This window comes from Ailuropoda melanoleuca, chromosome 4 (genome assembly GCF_002007445.2).
Source record: "Ailuropoda melanoleuca isolate Jingjing chromosome 4, ASM200744v2, whole genome shotgun sequence".
Taxonomy (NCBI): Eukaryota; Metazoa; Chordata; class Mammalia; order Carnivora; family Ursidae; genus Ailuropoda; species Ailuropoda melanoleuca.
In genome coordinates, this window is record NC_048221.1 from 11375235 (window position 1) to 11396833 (window position 21599).

General features: G+C 50.6%; 2 protein-coding genes across 20 annotated transcripts in view; one reads left to right on the top strand and one right to left on the bottom strand.

The window, feature by feature from the left end:
- LOC100482288 (cytochrome P450 4F22) overlaps nt 1–21599 on the top strand; it is a 58023-nt gene that overhangs the window by 2403 nt on the left and 34021 nt on the right. For 8 of the 16 annotated variants that reach the window (XM_034657960.1, XM_034657962.1, XM_034657963.1 and 5 more), the window contains exons 3-4: nt 11110–11258; nt 17889–18320. The exons of 4 other annotated variants lie outside the window; for them this stretch is intronic. The gene's annotated coding sequence lies outside the window, so the exon portion shown is untranslated. The remainder of the gene's footprint in view (nt 1–11109; nt 11259–17888; nt 18321–21599) is intronic. 4 more of the 16 variants (XM_034657959.1, XM_034657954.1, XM_034657950.1 and 1 more) reach the window with 3 other exon arrangements.
- On the bottom strand, nt 139–21190 carry PGLYRP2 (peptidoglycan recognition protein 2). 4 transcript variants are annotated; one of them, XM_002928168.4, is made up of 6 exons: nt 19064–21190; nt 5695–5818; nt 3461–4588; nt 2455–2665; nt 1576–1873; nt 139–488 (listed from the first exon to the last, which is right to left on the bottom strand). In XM_002928168.4, the coding sequence occupies exons 2-6, from the start codon at nt 5783–5785 to the stop codon at nt 399–401; spliced, it is 1818 nt and encodes a 605-aa protein (XP_002928214.1). In that variant the 5' UTR covers nt 5786–5818; nt 19064–21190; the 3' UTR covers nt 139–398. The 4 variants fall into 4 exon arrangements, with proteins under 4 accessions (XP_002928214.1, XP_019664519.1, XP_034513836.1 ...); XM_019808960.2 differs by lacking the exon at nt 19064–21190 and adding an exon at nt 6472–6550; XM_034657945.1 differs by lacking the exon at nt 19064–21190 and adding an exon at nt 6472–6550 and having other exon boundaries at nt 5695–5906.

Sequence of the window (21599 nt, forward strand, 5' to 3'; positions counted from 1 at the left end):
TAAAGTACCCTTTCCTGGCTGCCTTCCCTTCCCTACCTGTCTTCCTTAATCCCCAAGTGATATGTCCTGGGCTCAGCTTCACCTCCCAAACTACTTGCACTGAAATTCTTGTCTCCGGTTTGTTTCTAGGCAAACACGAATTAAGACAACATGTGCAGGGCACCTGGGTGGCTCAGTAGGTTAAGCGTCTGCCTTTGGCTCAGGTCGTGATCCCAGGGTCCTGGAATTGTCAAGGATCCCTGCCCAGTGGGGAGCCTGCTTCTCCCTCTCCCTCTGCCCCTCCCCACCACTCATTCTCTCTCTTAAATAAATAAATAAATAAAATCTTAAAAAAAAAAAAAGACAACGTGTGCAAACACAGATGATGCGTAGATACAGGCTTTCTTTCCACTGTCTCTTTATTGGAAGTCTGTGGCTGGCAAGATCGTTGGAGGTGGCTTCCTTTTGAATCTCCTGGAGGCCCTCCTGACTCTTCTTGGTTTCACATTCTAGAAAAGACAGGAGGGGTTCCTGCGTGGCTCAGATGGTTAAGCGTCTGCCTTTGGCTCAGGTCATGATCCTAGGGTCCCAGGATCAAGCCCCTCATTGGGCTCCCTGCTCAGCAGGAAGCCTGGTTCTCCCTCTCCCTCTCCTGTTCCCCCTGTTTGTGCTCTCTCACTCTCTCTGTCAAATAAATAAATTAAATAAAAAAGAAAGAAAAAAGAAAAGAAAGAAAGAAAGGACAGGGGAGTGTGAGGCTTGGGGAGTGGGGGCCTGCCCCTGTCATGGCGGGACCCTGGATAGGGAAGAGGATGGGGTGGGGGTGGGGGACAAAGTGAGGGGGAGGGTACAACACTGACAGCTGGCCAGGGTGCAGGTCAAACAGTGTGGCAGTGTGCAGCTAACACGAGATTATGCAGGTGTGAATATAGAGATGTTTTGGTAATCGAGGTCAGGGGCTGGGTGGGATCATCAGGCCAAGGTTGTGGTGGCTGGACATAGATTGCTCCTTCATAAGAGCTGTCATCAGGGGTCAGGGAGGCTGGGGCTGAGCAAGTCTCCTCAGGGCTGAGATTGGGCAGAGGACTGCAGCACAGCATTAGGGGCTGGACAGAGGTTGTGCAGACAGAGGGGTTTTCTATAGAGGGTCACAGGCTAAGTTAGTGTTGTAGGGACAGAGGGCCCTTTGGGTAGGGGACAGGAGTGAGGCCAAGGTTGGGTAGTCTGGGTGACGTTGTGTAGGCAGAAGGGCTGCTGTAGGGTCAGGGTCCCTGCTTTTTTTTGGGAGGGCAGAGGTGTTGGGCCTAGGTAAAGGAGAAACTGGCTGGGTCAGGGCTGAGCTGACGTTGTACAGGCGGAGGACAGTGGTGAGGGACTTGTTGCAAGTAGAACGAGTGAAATCTGAGCTTAGGTTGCCTGAATGGATGGACTGCAAGGGGGACCAGGAGCCTGGCTGAGGCTATGTGGGCATAGGGGTTACAGTAAGGAGTCAGGGGCCTGTCGAGGTTGGACAGGCAGACAGAGGTGAGGGCCGCGCTCTGAACTCGTGCGGAAAGATGCGCCACACGTTGAGGTAGTGCGGGGTCTCGTACTCACCGCCGCGAAGCGCGGCCAGGTGCGCAGCAGGTTGAAGAGAGCGTCCCCAGGGCAGTCAGTGCTCACGAGCTGGCGGTGGCCAAGCAGCCCGTAGTCTGGCCGTAGGAAGCCAGCGCGAACTGCGCAGCCAGGGAGCACGTCCTGCACGGTGTGAAGCGCAGCCTTCGCAGGCAGCTCCGCAGTGTAGTTACCCACGAAGGCCACCCCGAAGCCGCGAGAGTTGTGGCCGAGCGTGTGCGCGCCCACCCAGTGCCAACCGCGGCCCTCGTACACATAGCCGTCTGAGCCTATCACGAAACTGTAGAGGGGAGGAGGAAACAGGCACCACGCGGCGTGAGGGAGGCCCCGCCTTTCATATGGTCCCCTACCCCAGTTCTGGACCTGAGCCAAGGGCCACCTCCGACCCAAGTCCCGCCGGGTCGCTCTGGCTCTGCCCGGTCCATCCTCTTCCCACTCCCAAACTGCCATTGCAGAAACTATCCCGTTTCTCTGGATCTGTCCGTCAGCATTGGCCACTCCCTTTCTACCCAGCCCCCTCCACACTGTCTCAAGTACAGCTGCTGCCCAGTTCAGAGACCTTTTCTGTCTTAGGTCATATTCCATCTATGCTCCGACCCAGATCCTGCTCTTACCACGGGTCCTGCTCCTTTCTCAGGTCCTGCCTCCTTTCCTAGTTCCTACCCCAGACCCAAGAATCCCACTGCTAAAGCCGGGACCGGCGTCGGGGCCACGCCCCCTCTCCCCTTTGGCCCCACCCATCTCCAAGCTCCTCCTCCGTCTGACCCCCGTTGGCTCCGATCCAAGCCCCGCCCCCTGGTCCAGGCTCCGCCCACCCAGGCTCTACCCTAAAAGGTTCGGGAGCCTGCGGGCTCAGTTTACCTGTAGCCAATGTCGTCCCAACCCCGAGTATCTTGATGGAAGCGCTGCATAGAGCGCATGTCGGCGGCGCAGTGCGCGAAATCCGTGCAGGGTGGCGCGGGCACGTATGTGTGGTGCACATACAAGAACCCGAGTGGCAGCTGCAGCGGCCTGGGGCTGCCCCGATAGGGCGCGGCGCCCCAGCGGCAACGGGGGTGGATGGCTGGACACCCTGCGGAGAAGGGAGTCCAGGGCTGGGGTCAGTCAACGTTTTTCTGCCTGCTGCCTGCACCCCCATTAGAGTGCACATGTGGACCATCCCACCAGCCTCGCTCCAGATTTGAGGCCATTTCTACCTCGCACCACACCGGCCCCCATGGGGATCAAACTTAAGTAAAATTAACAGCATCTCAATCCTATTGGAATATCTGCTATGCTTCCCATTACCTTGAGGATGAACCCCAAGAATTTTAGCTCTTATTTTGAGGCCCTTTACAATCCAGGACCCGACACTCTCCAGCTGGCTCTTCTCTGAGTTCTAGGGAGGGTCGGCCACAGTGAGAAAAGAGGAATCTCAGCCCCATTTATTGTACTCTAATTGTGTGCTACTTGCTTTACCTGCTTCATCTTTCTTAACCCACCCAGTACGTCCAAGAGGAAGCAATGATTTTCCCAGGCTTCACTGAACAAGGTGAGGTTCAGAGAGGTGAAGCAACTTCCCTAAAGATGCACAGAAGTAACTGGCTGAACTTCCATTTGAACCTCTGTGCCTTTGTGTATGCTGAGCCCACCTCCTGGAATACCCTCTACCTTCCCCCACTCCTTTTTTTNCCTTTTTTTTTTTTTTTTGTGAGCTTTCATTCATCCTTTAAGACCCAAATCTAGCGTCTCCTTAGCTGCCCTGGCTCCCCAGCCTGAACCTCCATCTCCCCCTCTGAAATCCTCCAGTCCTGGATCCCCCTGACCACATGAGGCTAAGTGTGTATCTGTGAGGGGGGAGGTCAAAGGGGGTGGGGGCCCTTCTCACCCAGGAAGGCCTCAGTGAATTCCTTGGTAGCATTGGTGGCTACCTCCGCCAGCTGCTCTTGGCTCATGCCCCGCAGCTGAGGGTGTGTTGGCTCCAGCCTCTGTAGCAGGATGAGGGCCCCCCATACCTGCTGGGTCAAGGTGGGGGCTGAAGTCAGAGCAGCTGCGTTCTGCCGCCGGAAGTTGCTGCGAAGTCCTGAATCTCCAGCCACCCCAGCTCCATAGTATTGGCTCAGTAGGTGGCTGAGAGGTGGTCGAGGCTCAGGGGTTCGGCTTAGATAATCTCCAAGGAGGGCCCCATCCAGGGCACCATTGAGGAAGGCCATGGTGACTGGCGATGCCCTGGAGTCTAAGAGTGTGAAGGTCTGGGGGGCAGATAGCTGGTCCCAGCAGCCCTCAGTCCCCAGGCCTGAATGGCTCCAGGTCTGAGGGCTCTGGAGGAAGGCCAGACCCAGGTCTCTGGCCAGGGTGACCACCAGGAGACTGTCCACAGTGGTCGGGGACCTGGCTTTGGCAGCTGGTGAAGAGGCTTGGACATCTGGAGCGGTGACTGGGACATCTGGAGAGCCAAGTCTAACACCTGGAGAGGTGGGTTTGACATCTAGATCTGTGGCTCTAATATTTGGAGGCATGGCTCCAACCTCTGCAGAGGTGCCATCTGGGGGGACATCCCTGAGTCTTGGGGATGTGGCTCTTACATCCAGAACCACGGCTCCAGTGTCTGGAAAGGTGGCTCCAGCATCCAGAGGCGTGGCTGTGCTGTCCAAGGGCAGGTGTACAACCCTGTGCCCCCGTAGCCCTGCCTCCAGCCCCGCCAGAAGAGGCTCCACAGCCACCGTTGAGCCATCGGGTGCCAGCACCACTCCATATTCCTGCCTGCCCCGAATACCATGTTGGGCCACGTCCTTGGTCAGGCCGAGAACCTCTGGGCTCAGTTGCTGGGGATCCAGCTTGGTGGCCTGGAGAGTCCGCCCCTCTAGCAGGAAGTGATGGAGGAGATCTTGGGGGCCAGAGTCCTGGGTGAACAGCAGCCATGCAGAAGCAGTGTGGCTAGCGTTGGTGGCTGGTACCTTCTGCTCGAGCTCCTCCAGGGCCTGGATGACAGAGTCCATGAGCAGGGGCAGGGTTGCTGCAGGGGGAAGAACAACATTAGCCCAGTGACCCAGCACCCTCTGTTCCTCCCCTGCTGTTTCCACATTTTCTCAGTGCCCCCAGCTCCTCATTGGACAAACCTGTGACCCCCCACCACTGTCCTGAGGCACAGATAACCGGTTTAAAGAGCTTAGACGATCAGTGAGCACTGGGAAGCCGTGGCAGGTACATGAGCAGGAGAGAGACATGGCCTGGTTGGTATTCTAAGATTGCTCCTGTGGCTACCATGTGGAGAACAGATTTGAGGGAGGCTAGAGTAGGGAAGGAGAGACAGTGTGGGGGTAAGCGATGAAGGTGGCCGAAGCCAGGGTGGTAGCAGTGGGATGGACAAAAATGGGAAGGGTTCCCAGGTGTTTTGAGGGGGGAAATGGACAGTGTTTCTCGAAGGGTTGGAGTTTCGGGGATTTTAGAAGGAAAAGTGTCCCTAAGGATGGGCAGGGAGGATAGAGTGGGCCTGTGCCCAGTGAGGGAAATGTCAGTGGCTGAACCTGGAACCCAAGGATGCTGGGCTCAGAGCTGGGTGGGATGTTGAATGATAACTAACATTTGTGAAACATTTACTACGTGCCAGGCACCATTCTAGGTGACTTATATAACTTAACCCATTTAATCTTCACAACGACCCTAATGAGAACAGAGAGGTTGAATCATCTGCCTAGGGTCACACAGGCAGGAAGTGGCAGAGGCAGGATTTGAACCCAGGAAATTTTAATCCTTACACTGTCCAGAATCCAGGTTCTTCTCCAGACAGTCCACACTATGATTCCTTTATAGCTTTGTTCTTCTCTTTGCCTAAAATGCCCTTTCCTGTTTCTCCAACAAGTAAATTTTTTTCCCTTCATCCTGTCCTAAATCTATGCCCCCTCCTCCAGGAAACTTCCCTTATTTTTGCTCTTCTGGCCCCAAGTCCTTCCCCCAGCTCCTGTTCTGACCCTGTGGGGAGCATCTGGAGACTGGAGGTTCTTTGAGACAGGGGCCTCCTGGGGTCTCCAGGCTTAGCCTGTGCAGGGCTGGACACACAGGGGGCAATGGTACATTCCTACAGAACTGGTCCGGGCCCTGGGTCTCTGCCTCCTGACCCACCTGTCCCTGGTTTCAGCTGCAGCAGCAATCCGAGTAGGATCCAGAGGACACCCTGGGCCACCATTGTGGGGTTCCAGCTTCTGAGGGACATGTCCAGTTGACCTCAGCGGAGACCTTGGCAGAACTGGAAGGGGATAGGCTTGGAGACCTGAGTAGTGCCTTTGGCTACGGTCAAAGTCCAGCGGTGAATGACACGGCTGCCCCTGGCGCAGCTGTGGGCGGAGGTAGCGGCAGCATGGGGACAGAGTGCCCTGGGTCAAGGTCATCTGGATCTCAGGGGCTCCCCCATCCTATCTTGTCCCTCCCAGGCTGAGGTCAAGGGTCAGCAAGCCAGGCCCAACCCCGGAGGGGTCTGGAGGCCAAGTAGTTTAGACTCCAACAAACATTGCCCATTCCCAAGAGAAGTAGACTGAGGCCAGTCCAGAAAGCCTTACCCCTTCCTATAATTATTGTTCTGGAGCTGCAGCTGGCCACCAGAGGGGACTCTCAGGTGCCCACCAAACTGGTAAGACCGGCTGTGCTGGGGGAGGGGAGGGAAGGAGCGATGTGGGGTTTGTACTGCCTCCTGCCTTCTTTTCTGTCAGCACCTCAGGCTCAGGCAGAGGGTGGGTACAGCAGCTGGGGATTGTTTGCTGAGGCCTGCTCTGATCAGGAGCTGTCACCTCTGACCGAGTTCCAGGTCCTGATCCCAAGCAACTAGAGGTAGCTGAGAGCAGGGATTGGGCCGGAGCATTCAGCATTCCTGGCTTTGTCCCAGGAGCTGGCTTCTGGGCTCACCTGGGTTGACAGTGAGGGGTCCTCCTCTTTTCCCGTGCGGTGCGGGTTGCTGAGTCCTGTAGAAATGAACCTGCCTCCCCTTTATTCCGGAGTCAGGTGGGATGGGCCCCAAGGGGTTGGGGCTGTGGTGGGAATTGCTTCACTGTGGGCCTCCCACTCCAAAACCAGCTTGGGGAGTTTCCAGGAGACCCACCAGGCTGGGGACTCAGCATGGGGCGGGTCTTGGGTGGGCCAGGGAATGCCCAGGCTGAGCCAAATCTGGGATTCCCCAGGGTGGGGGGTGGCTTTCACAGATAGAGGGGCCCTCTCTCTGGGGATCCAGCATCACACAGTGGGGGCTCAGGGAATCAGGGGCTTGGTAGGGAGGGAACAGAGGCCACTCCCCAGGGGATTCCAAGGAAATCTCCTCTGAGTTCCAGTTTCCAAGGATTTGGGGACAGGGGGAGGGGGGAAGGGAGGTGGGCTCTGCCTGGACTGTGTGTCCATCTGGTGGGAGAACTGAGTGAGGAGAGGGAGGCATTTGCCTAGGGTGCAAAATTTAAGGTGGTGCTGAAAATCTGTCATCAAGTCATATTTTAATGTGATATCTTAAAAGACCAAAGCGAATGCAAAAAATCCATGAAAAACAAAATACCAACTTTTCAGAGAAAGACAGGATCAGGAACAGCCCTGTGTTGAGGCATATTGGAGCCAGAGGTGAAAGTCAAAATCAGGAATCCTGATCTGTCTTTGTGCTCAGAATGTGGAGGAGTGGCTGAGGAGATCCCCACCTAGTGTCCACTTGGTCTGGGAATGACCTTGCCTTGGCATTAGGGACCCTGGGTTTGTCCCTCTGTGGCTCCCACTGATTGCAGTCCCAGGAGATCCTTCCCGTTTTATGTCACCATCCATTTATGCTCATTTTACGCAGCAGGAAGGTAAGCTCAGGGAGGTTAAGTAACTTGCTCAAGGTCACACAACTGGAACCTGGGGAGTGCTCCAAGGGTGAAACAGGTTTCCTCTATTCTGTGGCTGGGTCAGGGTCAGAGTAATTCACATGGGAAGTGTTTGCAGACTTCACACTCAAGAATTCCTGGGCCAGCCATCCGGACAGCCTTGATTCCCTTTTGAAGCTTGGAATTGGTGGCAGAGTCTAGGTAGAGTTCAAGCCAGGGGCATGTCATGGCCGGCCAGCATTTCCCTTAGAGTCGGTCTGGGATTTGTGTCCTGGGATAGGACACTTCCTCCAGGAAGCCTCCCGGATTACTCCTGGTTCCCCCTTTTTCTCATCCTGGCTCTCTATCCTGGGGTGCCTCCCTTTGACTCAGACCCATCCATACAGGGCTAGGAGTTTCTCTGTCCAGTTCTATCTCCCCCAAACTGGGAGATGCCAAGTCCTCTTAGGGTGCCCAGAAGTATCTGGCACAGGACAGGGAACAGGTGGGTGGCAGGGAGGGATTGCTCAGTGCACAAAAGGCCTGATTGAGGATGTGGGGTCAGTTAGGGATTGGGTTCTGAAACACACACACACACACACACACACACACACACACACACACGTGCAGACACACACACACGCAGACACACACACCAAAGTGCCTGGTCTGTGCTGCGCCTGGGAGTTAGCAGAAAGGCTGGGATTCCCATGATGAATCACCACTCCCCACCCCTGCTTCCCTTACACCTCACGAGGACCATCTGCCAGGGTAGGTCAAGGCCCCTCCAGGTTGCAGGCAGACCACTAGTCTCAAGAAAATAGTCATTGTCCGGCGCCTGGGAACTGCTCTAATGGAGGTACCATTGACACAGACAGACAGAGCCCTGGGCCGTGGATCCGAAATGAAGGTGGGATCATGGCCAGGGGCCAGAGGAAGAGGAACTTGGGGCAAGACTGGGCTTGGGGCCAACGTCAGAGTTAATAATGTTCACTTTGGTAAGCAGAAGAGCAGTCATGAAGACTCTGATAATAATTATTAATAATAAAAACTGCGGTGTGTGGGCCTTTAAGCTAAGATTTTGTACATCTGCGGTGTTTTATTCAGCTCTGGGTTTTGCAAAGGGATGTAGAGCAGAAGTCCGCAAACGACAGCCTATGGGCTGCCCTTCTGTTTTGTAGACGGTCTATTTTTTTGCTTTTGGGTTTTTTTCACGGTGAAATTCACCTAATATGAAATGAACCATTTAAAAGTGTATAATTCTATAGCACATCCTACATTCATAATGTTGTGCAGTCATCAACTCTGTCTAGTTCCAGAACATTTCCATCACCCTGAAATAAAACCCCATATACCCACTAGCAGTCACTGTCACTATCGCCTGGCTTCTGGGAACCACTGACCTGCTTTCTGTCCCTATGAGTTTGCCTGTTCTGGACGTTTCACATACATGGGATCAGACACTATGTGAGTTTTGGTGTCTGGTGGGACTCGGTGCTTCTAATCGTGAATCATTCTTTTTTACGGGTGAATAATACTCCATTGTCTGGATGTGCCACCATTTGTTTACGTAAATAAACAAATACACAACTGTATGTAAACAAATCACTGGAACACATCCTCCCCCATCATTTACGTATTGTCTATGACTGTCCTCATGCTACCATGGCCGAGTTGTCTCTTGGTGAGCAGAGACCATCTGGCCAGCAAAACGGAAATATTTGGTACATGGCTTTCCCTTCCCCTAGGGTTATTGAGATATAATTGACATGCAACACTGAGTAAAGTTTAAGCTGTGCAACATGATGATTTGATATATGTATATTGCAAAATGTTTACCACAATAAGGTTAATTAAGACATCCCAACACCTCACTTAGTTATCTTTTGTGTGTGTGTGTGTGTGGGGTGAGGACTTTTAAGATCCACTGTTTTGGGGTCCCTGGGTGGCTCAGTCAGTTAAGTGTCTGCCTTCGGCTCAGGGCCTGATCCCCGGGGTCTGGGGATCGAGCCCCGCATCAGGCTCCCTGCTCGGTGGGGAGCCTGCTTCTTCCTCTCCGACTCCCCCTGCTTGTGTTCTCTCTCTCGCTGGCTGTCTCTCTCTCTGTCAAATAAATAAATAAAATCTTAAAAAAAAAAAGATCCACTGTCTTAGCAACTTTCGAGTGTACAGTACAGTCCTGTTAACTATTCACCACGCTGTACATTAGACGTTCAGACCTTATTTATCTTCTCTCTAGAAGTTTGTACCCTTTGACCCGTCTCCCCGTTTCCCTATCCTCAACCCCTGGCAGCTACTACTCTACTTCTGCTTCTGTGAGTTTTTTTTTTTTTTTTTTTAGGTTCTACGTATAAGTGAGATCACATGGTATTTGTCTTTGTCGGCTTATTTCCCTTAGCATAATGCCCTTAACTGACGTTCACGTTGTTGCAGGATTTCCTTCTTTTTTCTTATGGCTGAATAATACTCCCTAGTTTACATTTGCCACCTTTTAAAAACTCTGTTCATTCCCTGAGGGACTCTTAGGTTGATTCCATGTCTTGGTGATAGTGAATCCTGCTGCAGTGACCATGTGGGTGCAGAGATCTCTTTGGGATAGTGATTTCATTTCCTTCAGATGTATGTGGACTTTTAATAAAGTTTGCTGACCCCTGCTGAGCCGGTTAACCCAAGTTCAAATTATCACTCTGACGCTTACTAGCTGGAGCGAGTGGCTTAATCTCTAACTCTCATTTTGTCTCTCTCTAAAATGGGAGAATAGTACCAACCTCATAGGGTTATTTGGGGAGCTGAATGAGGTGGTCCTATGTGCTGAGGACCGTCCTTGCATGTGGAAAGCATGCAACGAGTAGTTTCTGCCCACCCGCCCACCAGCCCCAGCCTCCCCAGCAGAGGTCCAGCCTGCAGAATAATCTGCGATGATCGGAGTCCCGCTTCCTGATGAGTCTGGACTCACGGGCATGTATTATTTCTGCATCTGGGGCACTAGTCCAAGCCAAGACTTCCCTGCTGGCCTTGCCTCCCACAGCAGCCAGCTGGGCCTGAGGGCTGGGCCTTCAGCCAGTCTGGAACTACGTCCAGATCACCGAAGCCAGGCGGGCCAGCCCCAGAATTGGTCGAACCCAATTTGCCAAAGGGAAAGCAAAGTTGCGGGTGTGAGCCAATGACCCCACAGCCTCCAGCCGGGGTGATTCCACCGTCCCTGACGGAGTTCAGTTGCATCTTAGAATAGAGGTAAGATGTAATCTCTCAACACCTGGAACTGGAGAGGAGGGAGTTTTGTAACTGAGGACATGAGATATTATAGTGAAATCGTGAGCTCAACCCTTGGCGGTATGCTAGAGGCCAAGAATGAGTGTGGGGTAAATGGGGCCAGATGTTGGTACACCCTGGGGAATATTTACTGAGAGCCTATGGCTCCTAGCTGTTGTCACCCTGCTTCGCGAGAATGACACAGGGCAAAGGGCTTTAACCATTATTTTCTAAACAGAAAATTTCAAACATATTCGAAAGTAGAGAGATTACATAATGAATCCCCATATGTATCTATCATGGAATTGACACCTGTCAACTCATGAGCCATCTTATTTCTTCCATAACTGCCACCCGCTGTCTCTCTTCTGTGATGTTCTCTGCTGTTGGTGATCATTGCCTAGACCTGTTAATCCATTAGCAGCTACAACAGAGTGATATTGGGATGATTTATTCCTTGTTCATTTATTAGCTGGAATACGCCTGGAGGGAGAAACATACTCTCATCTACCATTTGGCTACCCAGTGGCACAATTCACATGGAAAGACAAGATCAATGCTTGATATCTTTCCTTCCCTGGTTTTCAAAGTCATTGCTGAGCTCCTTAACATCCTCCAAAGGTAGGTAATGGAGATTTCCCTCTCTCCATATTATGTTTACAAATTTGTGGATTTAAACTATTGAAATGTGTGAATATGTTGCAGGTTTTTTTTTTTTAAGATTTTATTTATTTATTTGCCAGAGAGAGAGGGAACACAAGCGGGGGGAGTGGGAGAGGAAGAAGCAGGCTCCCAGCGGAGCAGGGAGCCCGATGCGGGGCTCAATCCCAGGACCCTGGGATCACACCCTGAGCTGAAGGCAGACGCTTAACGACTGAGCCACCCAGGCGCCCCATGTTGCAGGGTTTTTTTATCATTACTAATAATCATTACTGATAATCAAATTATTATCCCTTCTTTGGCCAGTGGGAGCCTCTTCACTTTGACTCCTGAGTTCTTTTGACAGGACTGTTTCTTGCTTTATGATGTAACAAGATATTCCAGGAGTATCTTGTACATTTCCTGCCACAGGCCTGGGAATCAACCATTTCCCCAGGGAGCCTTCTTCCTTTGATTGGAAAGTGGTACTTAGAAATAGCCATCTAGGTGATAAGGGTGCTCATGGCTCTTGGGTTAGTTGTTTCTAGGACTTTTCACTGGACAGAAATAATAATTAATTTTTTACTTATTTACTGATTTATTAATTTTTTTGAGAGAGTCAGAGAGGGTGTGGGCGTGAGCGGAGGGTGGGAGGGGCAGAGTGAGAGGGAGAGAGGGAGAGAGAGACTCCCAAGTAGGCTCCACGCCATGTGGCCTGCGTGGAACCAGACATGGGGCTTGCTCTCACCACTCCAGAGATCATGACCTGAGCAGAAATCAAGAGTTGGGTGCTTAACTGACTGAGTCACCTAGGCGCCCTTCCCCCTACCATTTTTTTAAAAAAATACATCATGAATTCATGCTGATGCGTCCAAATTCCTCTTCAGAATTATATGGCTTTTACTTAAACGGATCAATCTTATGCCTACATTTTCTTTTTCCCATACTCAAAATCCAAATTCTCAATTTGCTTCATTCCACAATCTCGCATATCAATCTTAGAGTAACGTGCCAACAGTGCCTGAAACAACATGATTATTGAAAGCTGGTTTAAGCATTTCTCTTCCTGGTTCTTTTCCGCCTTTGGGCATATCCCACTGTGGGTGTGCTATCAAATTACTGTGCTTTAGCGTCACTGGAAATAGTTTCTGCACATTTGCACCATTCACCAGAAACTTTGATTTTTAGGGAATTTTTTTTTGAGGGCAGGAAGTTTTAACTTACAACAGCAACAACAATAAAAACAACACCTCATGATAAGATTATGTATTAATGTGCAACAAGAAACATTATGTAATTAGAAAACATCTAAAATAACAGGATTAATATTGTAATTATTATTATTAATCTGTTATGATTATTGAAAAATTCATCTCACTATTCCACCCCTCTGTTTAAAAATATCTCTGAAATATTGTATTATACCAAATTCAATTTAGAGCAGCTGGGTCTTTCGAATGAGGCAATGCCACGTTACTTTTTTCTTATTGTGGTAAAATATGCATAATATAAATATTATCATTTTAACAATTTTATGTGCGCAGTTCAGAAGCAGTAAGTACATTCACATTGTTATACAACCATCACCATATCCATCTTGAGAACTTTCTCATCTTCCCAAAGAGAAACTCTGTCCCTAACCGCTAAACATGACCTTCCCCTCCCCCACCCCAGCCCCTGACAACCACCATTCTAGTTTGTCTCTATGAATCTGACTACACTAGGGGTCTTATATAAGTGGGATCATACAGTGTTTGTCCTTTTGTGGCTGTCTGCTTTCACTTAGCATAATGTCCACAAGGTTTATCCATGTTGTAGCCTGGGTCAGATGTTTTTCCTTTTTTTTTTTTTTTTTAGAGAAAGGGAAAGAGAGAGAGAGAGAGAGTGAGCAAATGAATGGAAGGGAGGGGCAGAGGGAGAGGGAGAGAGAGAATCCCAAGCAAGCTCCACACCTAGCGGGGAGCCCAACTCGGGGCTTGATCTCACAACCCTGAGATCGTGACCTGAGCCAAAATCAAGAGTTGGACTTTTATTTTTTTTTTAAGATTTTATTTATTTATTTGAGAGAGAGAGAATGAGAGAGAGAGCACAAGCAGGAGGAACTGCAGAGGGAGAGGGAGAAGCAGGCTCCCCGCTGAGCAGGGAGCCTGGTGTGGGGCTTGATCCCAGGACCTCAGGATCATGATCTGAGCTGAAGGCAGACGCGCAACTGACTGAGCCACACAGGCGCCCCAGTTTTTTTTCCTTTTCAAGGCTGAACAATATTCCATTGTATAGATAGGACCACATTTTGTTTACCCATTCATTCGTTGATGGATGTTTGGGTTGTTTCCACTTAGGGCTATTGTGAGTAGTGCTGCTGTGAATGCGAGTGTACAAATATCTATTTGAGTCGAGATCCTGCTTTCATTTCTTTTGGGTATATACCCAGAAGTGGAATTGCTGGATCATGTGGTAATTGTATGTTCAATTTTTTAAGAAATTTCCAGACTGTTTTCTGCAGTGGCTGCACCATTTTACATTCCCACCAGTGGTTCACAGGGGCTCAAATTTCTCCAATTCTTGCCAACATTTGTTGTTTTCTTTTTTATAATAGCCATCCTAATGGGTGTGAAGCGAGGGAATTATTTTTTAAGTCTAATATTACCTTAGAATTATGTAAGATATTTGCATGGTCCTAAAGTCAAATCTACAAAACAAGGTATATAGACAAACATCTAGCTTCTATTCATTTACCTTTCATCATGTTCTTTCCCTCCTCCTCAGGTAATCATTTATAATTTTTTCATGATCTATTGTTCCATTTTAAAAACATTAACATATATATATATATATATATATATATATATCCACTTCCCTGTTTTTCACTTAACACTGTTTCCTGGAGATCTCTCCATGCCAGAATAGATACTCCTCAACCCTTTTCACAAGCTGCATAGGACTCCATCATGTGGCTGTGTCTCGGTTTATTCAACCATTCCCTATTGATGGGCTTATGGGCTATTTCCAGTCTTTTGATATTTTAAATAGTGCTGTTATGAAAAGCCATGTTCATTTATCTTTTCTTTGTTTTGCAAGGGAGTCATTGGGATATATTCCCCTAAGTGGATAAATGCACATACAATTTTGCCAGATATTATTAATTTCTCCTCCCCAGGGCTTAGATCTCTTTGCCTTCCCACTAGTGAGACTTTTTCATTTGCTCTGGTGGACTCCTACAGACTCCTATACATTCTTCAAAACCTATCTCCAATATCCCAGTTTCCAGGAGCTTCCCTTCTCCCCTGTCTTTCTCCTCTTGGCTTTTCCAGCTCCAGGCTCCTTTCTTTGGCTCATCCCTGACACTGAGAGGTTGGGAGTGTCTGTGTCCAACTCTATACTCTCCAGATTTTGAGCTTCATGAGATCTGGCTCCAGGGCTGAGTCTTCTTAGGGCATTCAGCACAGGACTGGGCATGGAGAGGTGACAATAACAGGTTTCCTGTCTGAACAAAGGACAGCTCCTTGGCCCTGGGCCTCCCTTGCTGTCTCCTCCTGGGCCAGGGAAAAAAGAACCAGGTCAAGCTGGCCAGTACCCTGGGTTCTGCTGTCTGCCCTCTGGCTGAGTCACCTGTGCCCGAGGGTGGTAAACTCAGTGTGGGTGCCTGTCACCTGCACGACTGCCAGGCAGAGAAGTGCGACCTGCTTGAGGTCAGGGAGACCCCACATCCCACTCAGTCTTCCCCACTCCCCAGGTGGAGCACCTCCCCTCTCTGTGCCTTGATTTCTCCAACTCTAAAATGACAATAATCATGTGTCTATCTCACAGCCTTAGCAAAGGAATCAGTGATATAAAATCATATCAACCCACTTCCCACCACTTATTTATTTGCTATGTGTTTATCATTGCGGTGAAATTTATGTAACGTAAAATTAACCATTTTAAAGAGAATTGTTCAGTGGCATTTAGTACATTTACAGTGTTGTGCAACCATCACCTCTATCTGGTTCCAGAACATTTTCATCACCCCAGACGGAAACTCTGTACTGATTACGTAATCACTTCCCATTTCCCCTCCCCTCAGCCCTGGCAACTACCGCTCTGCTTTTCATCTCTAAGAATGGCCTATTCTGGACATTTCATATAAATGGGAGCGTACACTCCGTGGCTTTGGTGACTGGCTTCTTTCATTCAGTGTAATGCTTCTGAGGTTTGCCCATGTTGTATAGTGTGTGTCAGGGCTCTGTTCCTTTGTACAGCTGAATGACATTGCATTGCGTGTATATAGGACATTTCGTTTATCCGTTCATAATTTTACGGACATCTTGGGGGTGTTTTCACATTTGGCTATTGTGAAGAGTGCTGCTGTGAACGTGTGTGAACTGGTACTTGTTTGAACACTGTTTTCAATTCTTTGGGGTCTCCACCTAGAAGTGGAATTGCCGGGTCATAAGGTACCTCTAAGTTTAACTTTTTGAGGGACCACCAAACACATTATATCTCTGTTGCCTCACAAAGCTGGTGAAGAGAGAATTCCAAGTGAAGAATTCTAAGTCCCCATTTGGCAGTCAAGGAAACTGAGGCTGGGAGAGGTGGCCTCACACCATCCTGAGGCTGATGACCATCAGAAGAACCCCTGTCTGCTTAGTGACCACTGGATGCTGGACACTTGCTAAGGAGGGCCTAAGATTGGGACCTCCAGAGTCTCCCCATCTCTGGAATTTGACAGATCTAGGTTCAACTCTCAGCTTGGGCAAGTTGTTTCCTTTCTCCAAGCCTCCATCTCTCTACCTATAAATGGTCATAATCCAAGCCCTTCCCTTATTGTGGAGAATGAGCATGGTTAGGGCAGGCAGGGGATGGTAACTGTATTATGCCTTTGATTTACAATGGATCAAACAAACAAAAAAGTGGTCGGCTGAGGCCTAGGGGGGTAAAGTAAATTGCCAAAAGTCACACAGCAGTTGGTGACTGGATCCACCCTACAAGCATTTTTGAGAAATTTTCTGAAGCTTAACCCTTCTGGAAGCTAGTGAGGAGAAATTCCTAAGGGAGGTCCTCCGGGGTTGGGGACAATTTGCTGCTAGGGTGCTTTGTGCTTTGGGGAGCTGACCTTTGACAACACAGAATCTTGCTGAATCAGCCTGGGGTAGCCTGTGGTCATGAACCACAACTGGTTCCCTGATGCAGGTCACCTTTGCCCCAACCCACTCACTCCTCCTCTTCGTTCTACAGTTTGTATCAACACAGCAGGAGGCAGGCTGACTTCCGGTGCCCCAAGCAGGCACTTCCTTGCTTCCAGGCATTGGCTCCTACTGGTCCCTCTGTTGTGGGGCACCCTTCTCCCTTCCCTCTCCTTTCTGCGGTGCATACACTAGAACTTTTAGGATCTGGCTTCTACCAACCCTTCTAATCTCCTCTCCTCATGGGTTCCTTATTCCAGCCCACTGGCCTCTTGCTCCTTGAGGATGCCACCCTCATCCTGCCCCAGGGCCTTTGCACTTGCTGCTCACTTTGCTTGGAATGCTCCAATTCATGTCTTCCTATCATTCAGGGATCACTTCCTGAATCACATTACTTCCTTCTAGAAGCCTAGCCCTGACCACCTATGTAAACTAGGTTCCTGGTCCCTCCTTGTGAGCTCATTCTATTTACTAAGATCCTTACCTGACAGTATCTTATTCATTTGTTTATTTCTCTTATGCATTTATTTATCATTGCCTCCCCCACTTGGATGGAAACTCCATGGGAGCAGGGACCTGTCTTGCTCAGTGCCGCATCCCCAGGGCTGAGACCAGTGCCTGGCACAGGACATTCAGGTGTTCACTAAATGTCTGTCAACTGACTGACTATGGGGCTGCTTCTTATAAATATGAATTTTCTTCCCTCCTAACCTGAATCATGAGGATGAGTACCTTCTTATGCTTAGCCTCCAAGGCCTGGGAAACTCCTCAGGTGGGCCGCAGGACTTCATTTCCTGACTCTGTTCCTATCAGCCTGTGTGACTTTGGGCAGGTTACTGCCTCTCTCTGGGACTCCAATTTGTAAAACAAAGTGCTTAACCTCCCCCTTTCCCCCACCAAATCTGGTGAAACCTATTGCTCCAAGCCTCTCCTGAAAAGATGAACTCATTTTTTATGATTTTTAAGGGTTTTAATGATCTCGCAAAGTCCAATGCTGGATACCCTCTCCGGCTGATCAATATTGAAATCGATTTGTTCATTGACTCAGTTGGTCAGCAGGTATTCAACTGACACCTATATTTTCTGCCCACCCTCATGGTGGGAGATTTTGGGGCCCCATAAAGGTCCAAGCTCTGGGCTCTGATATTTCCAACGGGGGTCCGGCGGGGGGTGGGGAGGGGGCGCTGGCGGGGAGCAGGGACAGCGCAGCCAGACACTGCCCCACATGGTCATGACTAGGTTAGCTGGAAGAGCCAGAGGGGCCGCTGCGTACAGCTTGGGAAGGGGGCATAGAAAAAGTTCCTGGAAGAGAGGGCTGTTGCTGCTGGGTTTTGGAGGATAAATAGGATTGGGTCTGGCAGGCAGGGGCATTCCAGCAGAGGAAACAGCTTTGGGGGATTTGAGGGAGGGAGGAGAAATAATAACACATAGTTACACAACGTATTTTTAGGAAGAGATCACTTTCAGGTGGGAGCCTCAGCCCCCCCCCCCCAACGGGGAAGGAAGATGAGCACCCTCAGCTTACAGCTGAAAAGGAAGAGGCACAGAGATGCCACAGATCGGTAAGTGGTGGACCCTGGCCTAGACACCCACAGGCTTCTTCTAAAGGGGCATTCTTATTGGCCGAGGGACTAAAGACTTGTTTCTTTTTTTTTTTTTTTAAAGATTTTTTTTTATTTTTATGTATTTGACAGAGATAGAGACAGCCAGCGAGAGAGGGAACACGAGCAGGGGGAGTGGGAGAGGAAGAAGCAGGCTCATAGCAGAGGAGCCCGATGTGGGGCTCGATCCCATAACGCCGGATCACGCCCTGAGCTGAAGGCAGACGCTCAACCACTGTGCCACCCAGGCGCCCCTAAAGACTTGTTTCTGATAGGCTGAGGTATGTGAGGAGGGCCGAGCCTGATTCGCTGAGGGGTGAATAGTTCAATCTGGCTAAGGAGCACCAAGGCGGAGTCTAGTTGTCTGTGAAGCGGGAGAGGCGTGTCTGAGCGAAAGAAGGGAAGGCAGACTCTGATTGGCTGAGGGTTAGGAGGGTGGAATCTGATTGGCTGAGTGGAACTCGGAATGAGGTATCGTTGATGCCAGCAGTACCTTTTCGCCTGCACTTCGCAGATCCCCTGTCCCTGGGCCCCGGTGGAGGGTGTTGGAGGTTAATCCCCCACCAACTGTGGGGAAATGGAGACAGGTGTGTGTGTGGAGGAAGGGAGGGGGCTGGGTCACTCCAGGCAAAGCCCAGGAAGGACACCTCCCCAGCCATACCTGGTGAGAAGTAATCTTGTTCCCCTCCCCCACCGTCCGTACCCACCCCAGGGCAGTGTCCTTGCACCTCGGTCCTCCCAGCTCCCTGCTCCCCAGCAGCAACCCCCAATACTAGGGGGAACGTGTGTTCATCTCTCTAGCGTCTGAGGACCAGGGCCCCTCCTCCCGCCGCCGGCCCCGAGGGGTGTCCTGCCCCCGCCTGGCTCCTTATTGCGACCGTCTCCTCTTTTCCCTCTCTTCTCATTTGCCGTCTTTCTCTCCATCCTCTCCTTCCTTCTCCCCTACTTAGTCTCCATTCCTCCCTTGCAAACGCCAGCCTAGATGTGGCCCAGGCCCAAACCCTTGGCGTCACCCCTGACTTACCTCCTTCGCTCACACCCACATTCCCTCTGTCAGCAAGTCCCGTCACCTCTAAACAAACCCCCGATTCTACACCTTTCACAACGCGGTCCCTCCAGGGCGGCTGGGCGGGTCCCGAGCCACAGCCTCCTCCCCTCGCTCCTCCCGCCGCTCTGGCGCCCCCTTTCGTTGGCGCATTAGAGCCTCAGGGAGCCGGTGAAATCCGGGTCAGGCTCCCGCGAAGTCAGCATCCTCCGCGGCGCCACCCTTCCCCAGAGGAAAACGCGAAGTGCCTCCCAGTCGGCACGAAGAGTCCGGTCGCCTCCCAGCTCCTTGTCTCCTCCCACTCTCTCCCTCGCTCACTTGGCTCTGGCCTCGCTGGGTCCCGCCTCTGGTCTCTGCTCAAAGATCCCCCCGTCCCCCTGCCCCCAAGAGGCCTTTCTCACCCCCTTACCTCGCGGGATCGTCCCCCACAGCACACCCCATAGAATAACCTTTTGGCTTATGTGTTTCTAGTCATGCTTTATTGAATCTCCACTGTAGAACAATTCCTGGGAGCTTGGTGTTCGCTGAATGAAAATGCGCTCTTGGCCAGAGGGGGCTGGGGAAAAGGCAGGGAGTGCGAGAGAGCCTGTCTACCTGCACAGAGCTCACAGCTAAACAAACCATGCCAAGGGTGAGTTTGCTGTGGCTGAGGACGCACGGGGCCTGTGGCTGCATCGAGTGTGGGCTTGAACTGAGCCCAGGTGTTAGGGAAGCCCTCAGAAAATGGCCTTTGAGCTGATACCTGAAGGAGAAGTAGGAGTTGGCTGAGCAGGTGAGAGTGAATAGAATTCCAGGCAGAGGGAACAGCATGTGCAAAGGCTTTGAGGTGGGAGAGATGGCCTTGAAGGGTTTGGCATAATGGCTGCAAGTGGCAGGGAGCAAGAGTGTGCCGAGTGATGAGTTGGAAGGAGCTGTTTGCTCCTCCATTCACCCCGCACCCCAGAACTGCTCTGGTCTTTGCTTCAAATCTCTGAATTATCTTCTGCCTTGTCTCCACCCTTCTGCCCTCTGTTTTGTGTCCTGGGAGGCAGACTTGCATGGACCACTCAGCCTTTGCTTTATGGCTTCCGGTTGGGTTAGGCCAATAGGGAGCCACAGCAGGCATTGGAGGGAGGGAGGAAATTGAGGTCAGGGTATTAATATCTCATCTCCTCCTCTGTGTGGTCCATGCAGGCTGCCTGTGTCCCTCAAGCAACAGCTCTTGCCAGGCAGCCCTTTCTCAGCACATAGCCCTATCAAGTCAGGTTCCAGCAACCGCTTTCACCCCACAGCCCCAGGTCCCAGGGCTCTGGGGTGGTAATGGTTCCTGGCTGCACTATCTTTTTGAAATAGTGTTTTTATTAAACTCTTTTAAAATTACCCCCTTTGCATGTTCTGTTTCCTGCTGGAACTCCCTCTCTCTCTCTCTTTTTTTTTATTGAGGTGAAATTCACATAATATAAAGTTAACCATCTTGAAGCATAAAATTCAGCAGCATTAGTACATTCACAAATATTGGGCAACCGCAGGCACAATATTGCTGTCTAGTTCCAAAATTTTTCCATCATCCCAAGAGGAGTTCTTGCACTCATTCTCCTTGGATATGGGCTTCACTCCTCACTGCCCCCTCCCCCAGTCACTGGCCATCCCTAATGTGTTCCGTCTCCATGGGTTTACCTCTTCTGGACATTTCACAGAAATGCAGTCATAGAATGTGTGACCTTTTGTGCCTGGCTTCTTTCACTCAGCATGATGTTTTCGAGGTTCACCCATGGAGTAGTGTGTGTCAGGGCCTCATTCCTTTTTATGATTGAGTAATATTCCACCATACGGATGGACCACATTTGTTTCTTGATTTCTCTGTTGGTGGATAGTTGGGTTGTTTCCACCTTTTGGCGACCGTGAATCATGCTGCTCTGAGTATGTGTGGACATATGAACTTACAGGGACGTTGCGTCCCTGTTCTCAATTCTTCTGGTTATATACTTAGGAGTGGAATTGCTGGCTCATATGGCAATTCTATGTTTAGCTTTTTGAGGAACCGCTACACTGTTTTTCATAGCGGCTGCACCATTTTATATCTTCACCAACAGTGTTGGAGGAGATTGCTCTTCTTTTTGTCTCTGCCCCCAAAAAGTCTGCTGTGAGCTTCTGGAGGCCCGGGAAAAGCTCTTTCCCTCACTCCTTCCCCTCCTTTGTCCACTTCCACACGTTTTTCTGGTCCCATCTCCCTAATCTGGCCACTGCCTCCATGTTTTATCCTCCCACTTAGATTATAGTTCGTTGGTTGTCACCAGGCTTAGGACTCTGGTGCCTGGGAACCACAGAGCCCTGTCCCTTCCCAGGCCCTGGGCGCCTTGGCCTCTGGACACAGGCGATGGTGACTGTATCTATTACCGCTCTTCCTCAACCTCCCAGATGTGGCTCACCTCTCCCTCCAGCTCCATGCCTCTGCCTGCCCTCTCTCTAAACGCAGCTGTGACCCATGCTTCTGTCTGCCCATTCTCTGTCCACCGCCTCCCGGGTGACCTCACTG

Excerpts from the sequence above, each read along its gene's own strand:
- PGLYRP2 (XM_002928168.4), bottom strand. The coding sequence starts at position 5,785 with ATGTCCCTCAGAAGCTGGAACCCCACAATGGTGGCCCAGGGTGTCCTC. Across the intron at positions 2,666-3,460 it reads ATTCACTGAGGCCTTCCTGG|GGTGTCCAGCCATCCACCCC; the intron begins GTGAGAAGGGCC and ends CCTTCTCCGCAG. Across the intron at positions 489-1,575 it reads CCTGGCCGCGCTTCGCGGCG|AATGTGAAACCAAGAAGAGT; the intron begins GTGAGTACGAGA and ends TGTCTTTTCTAG.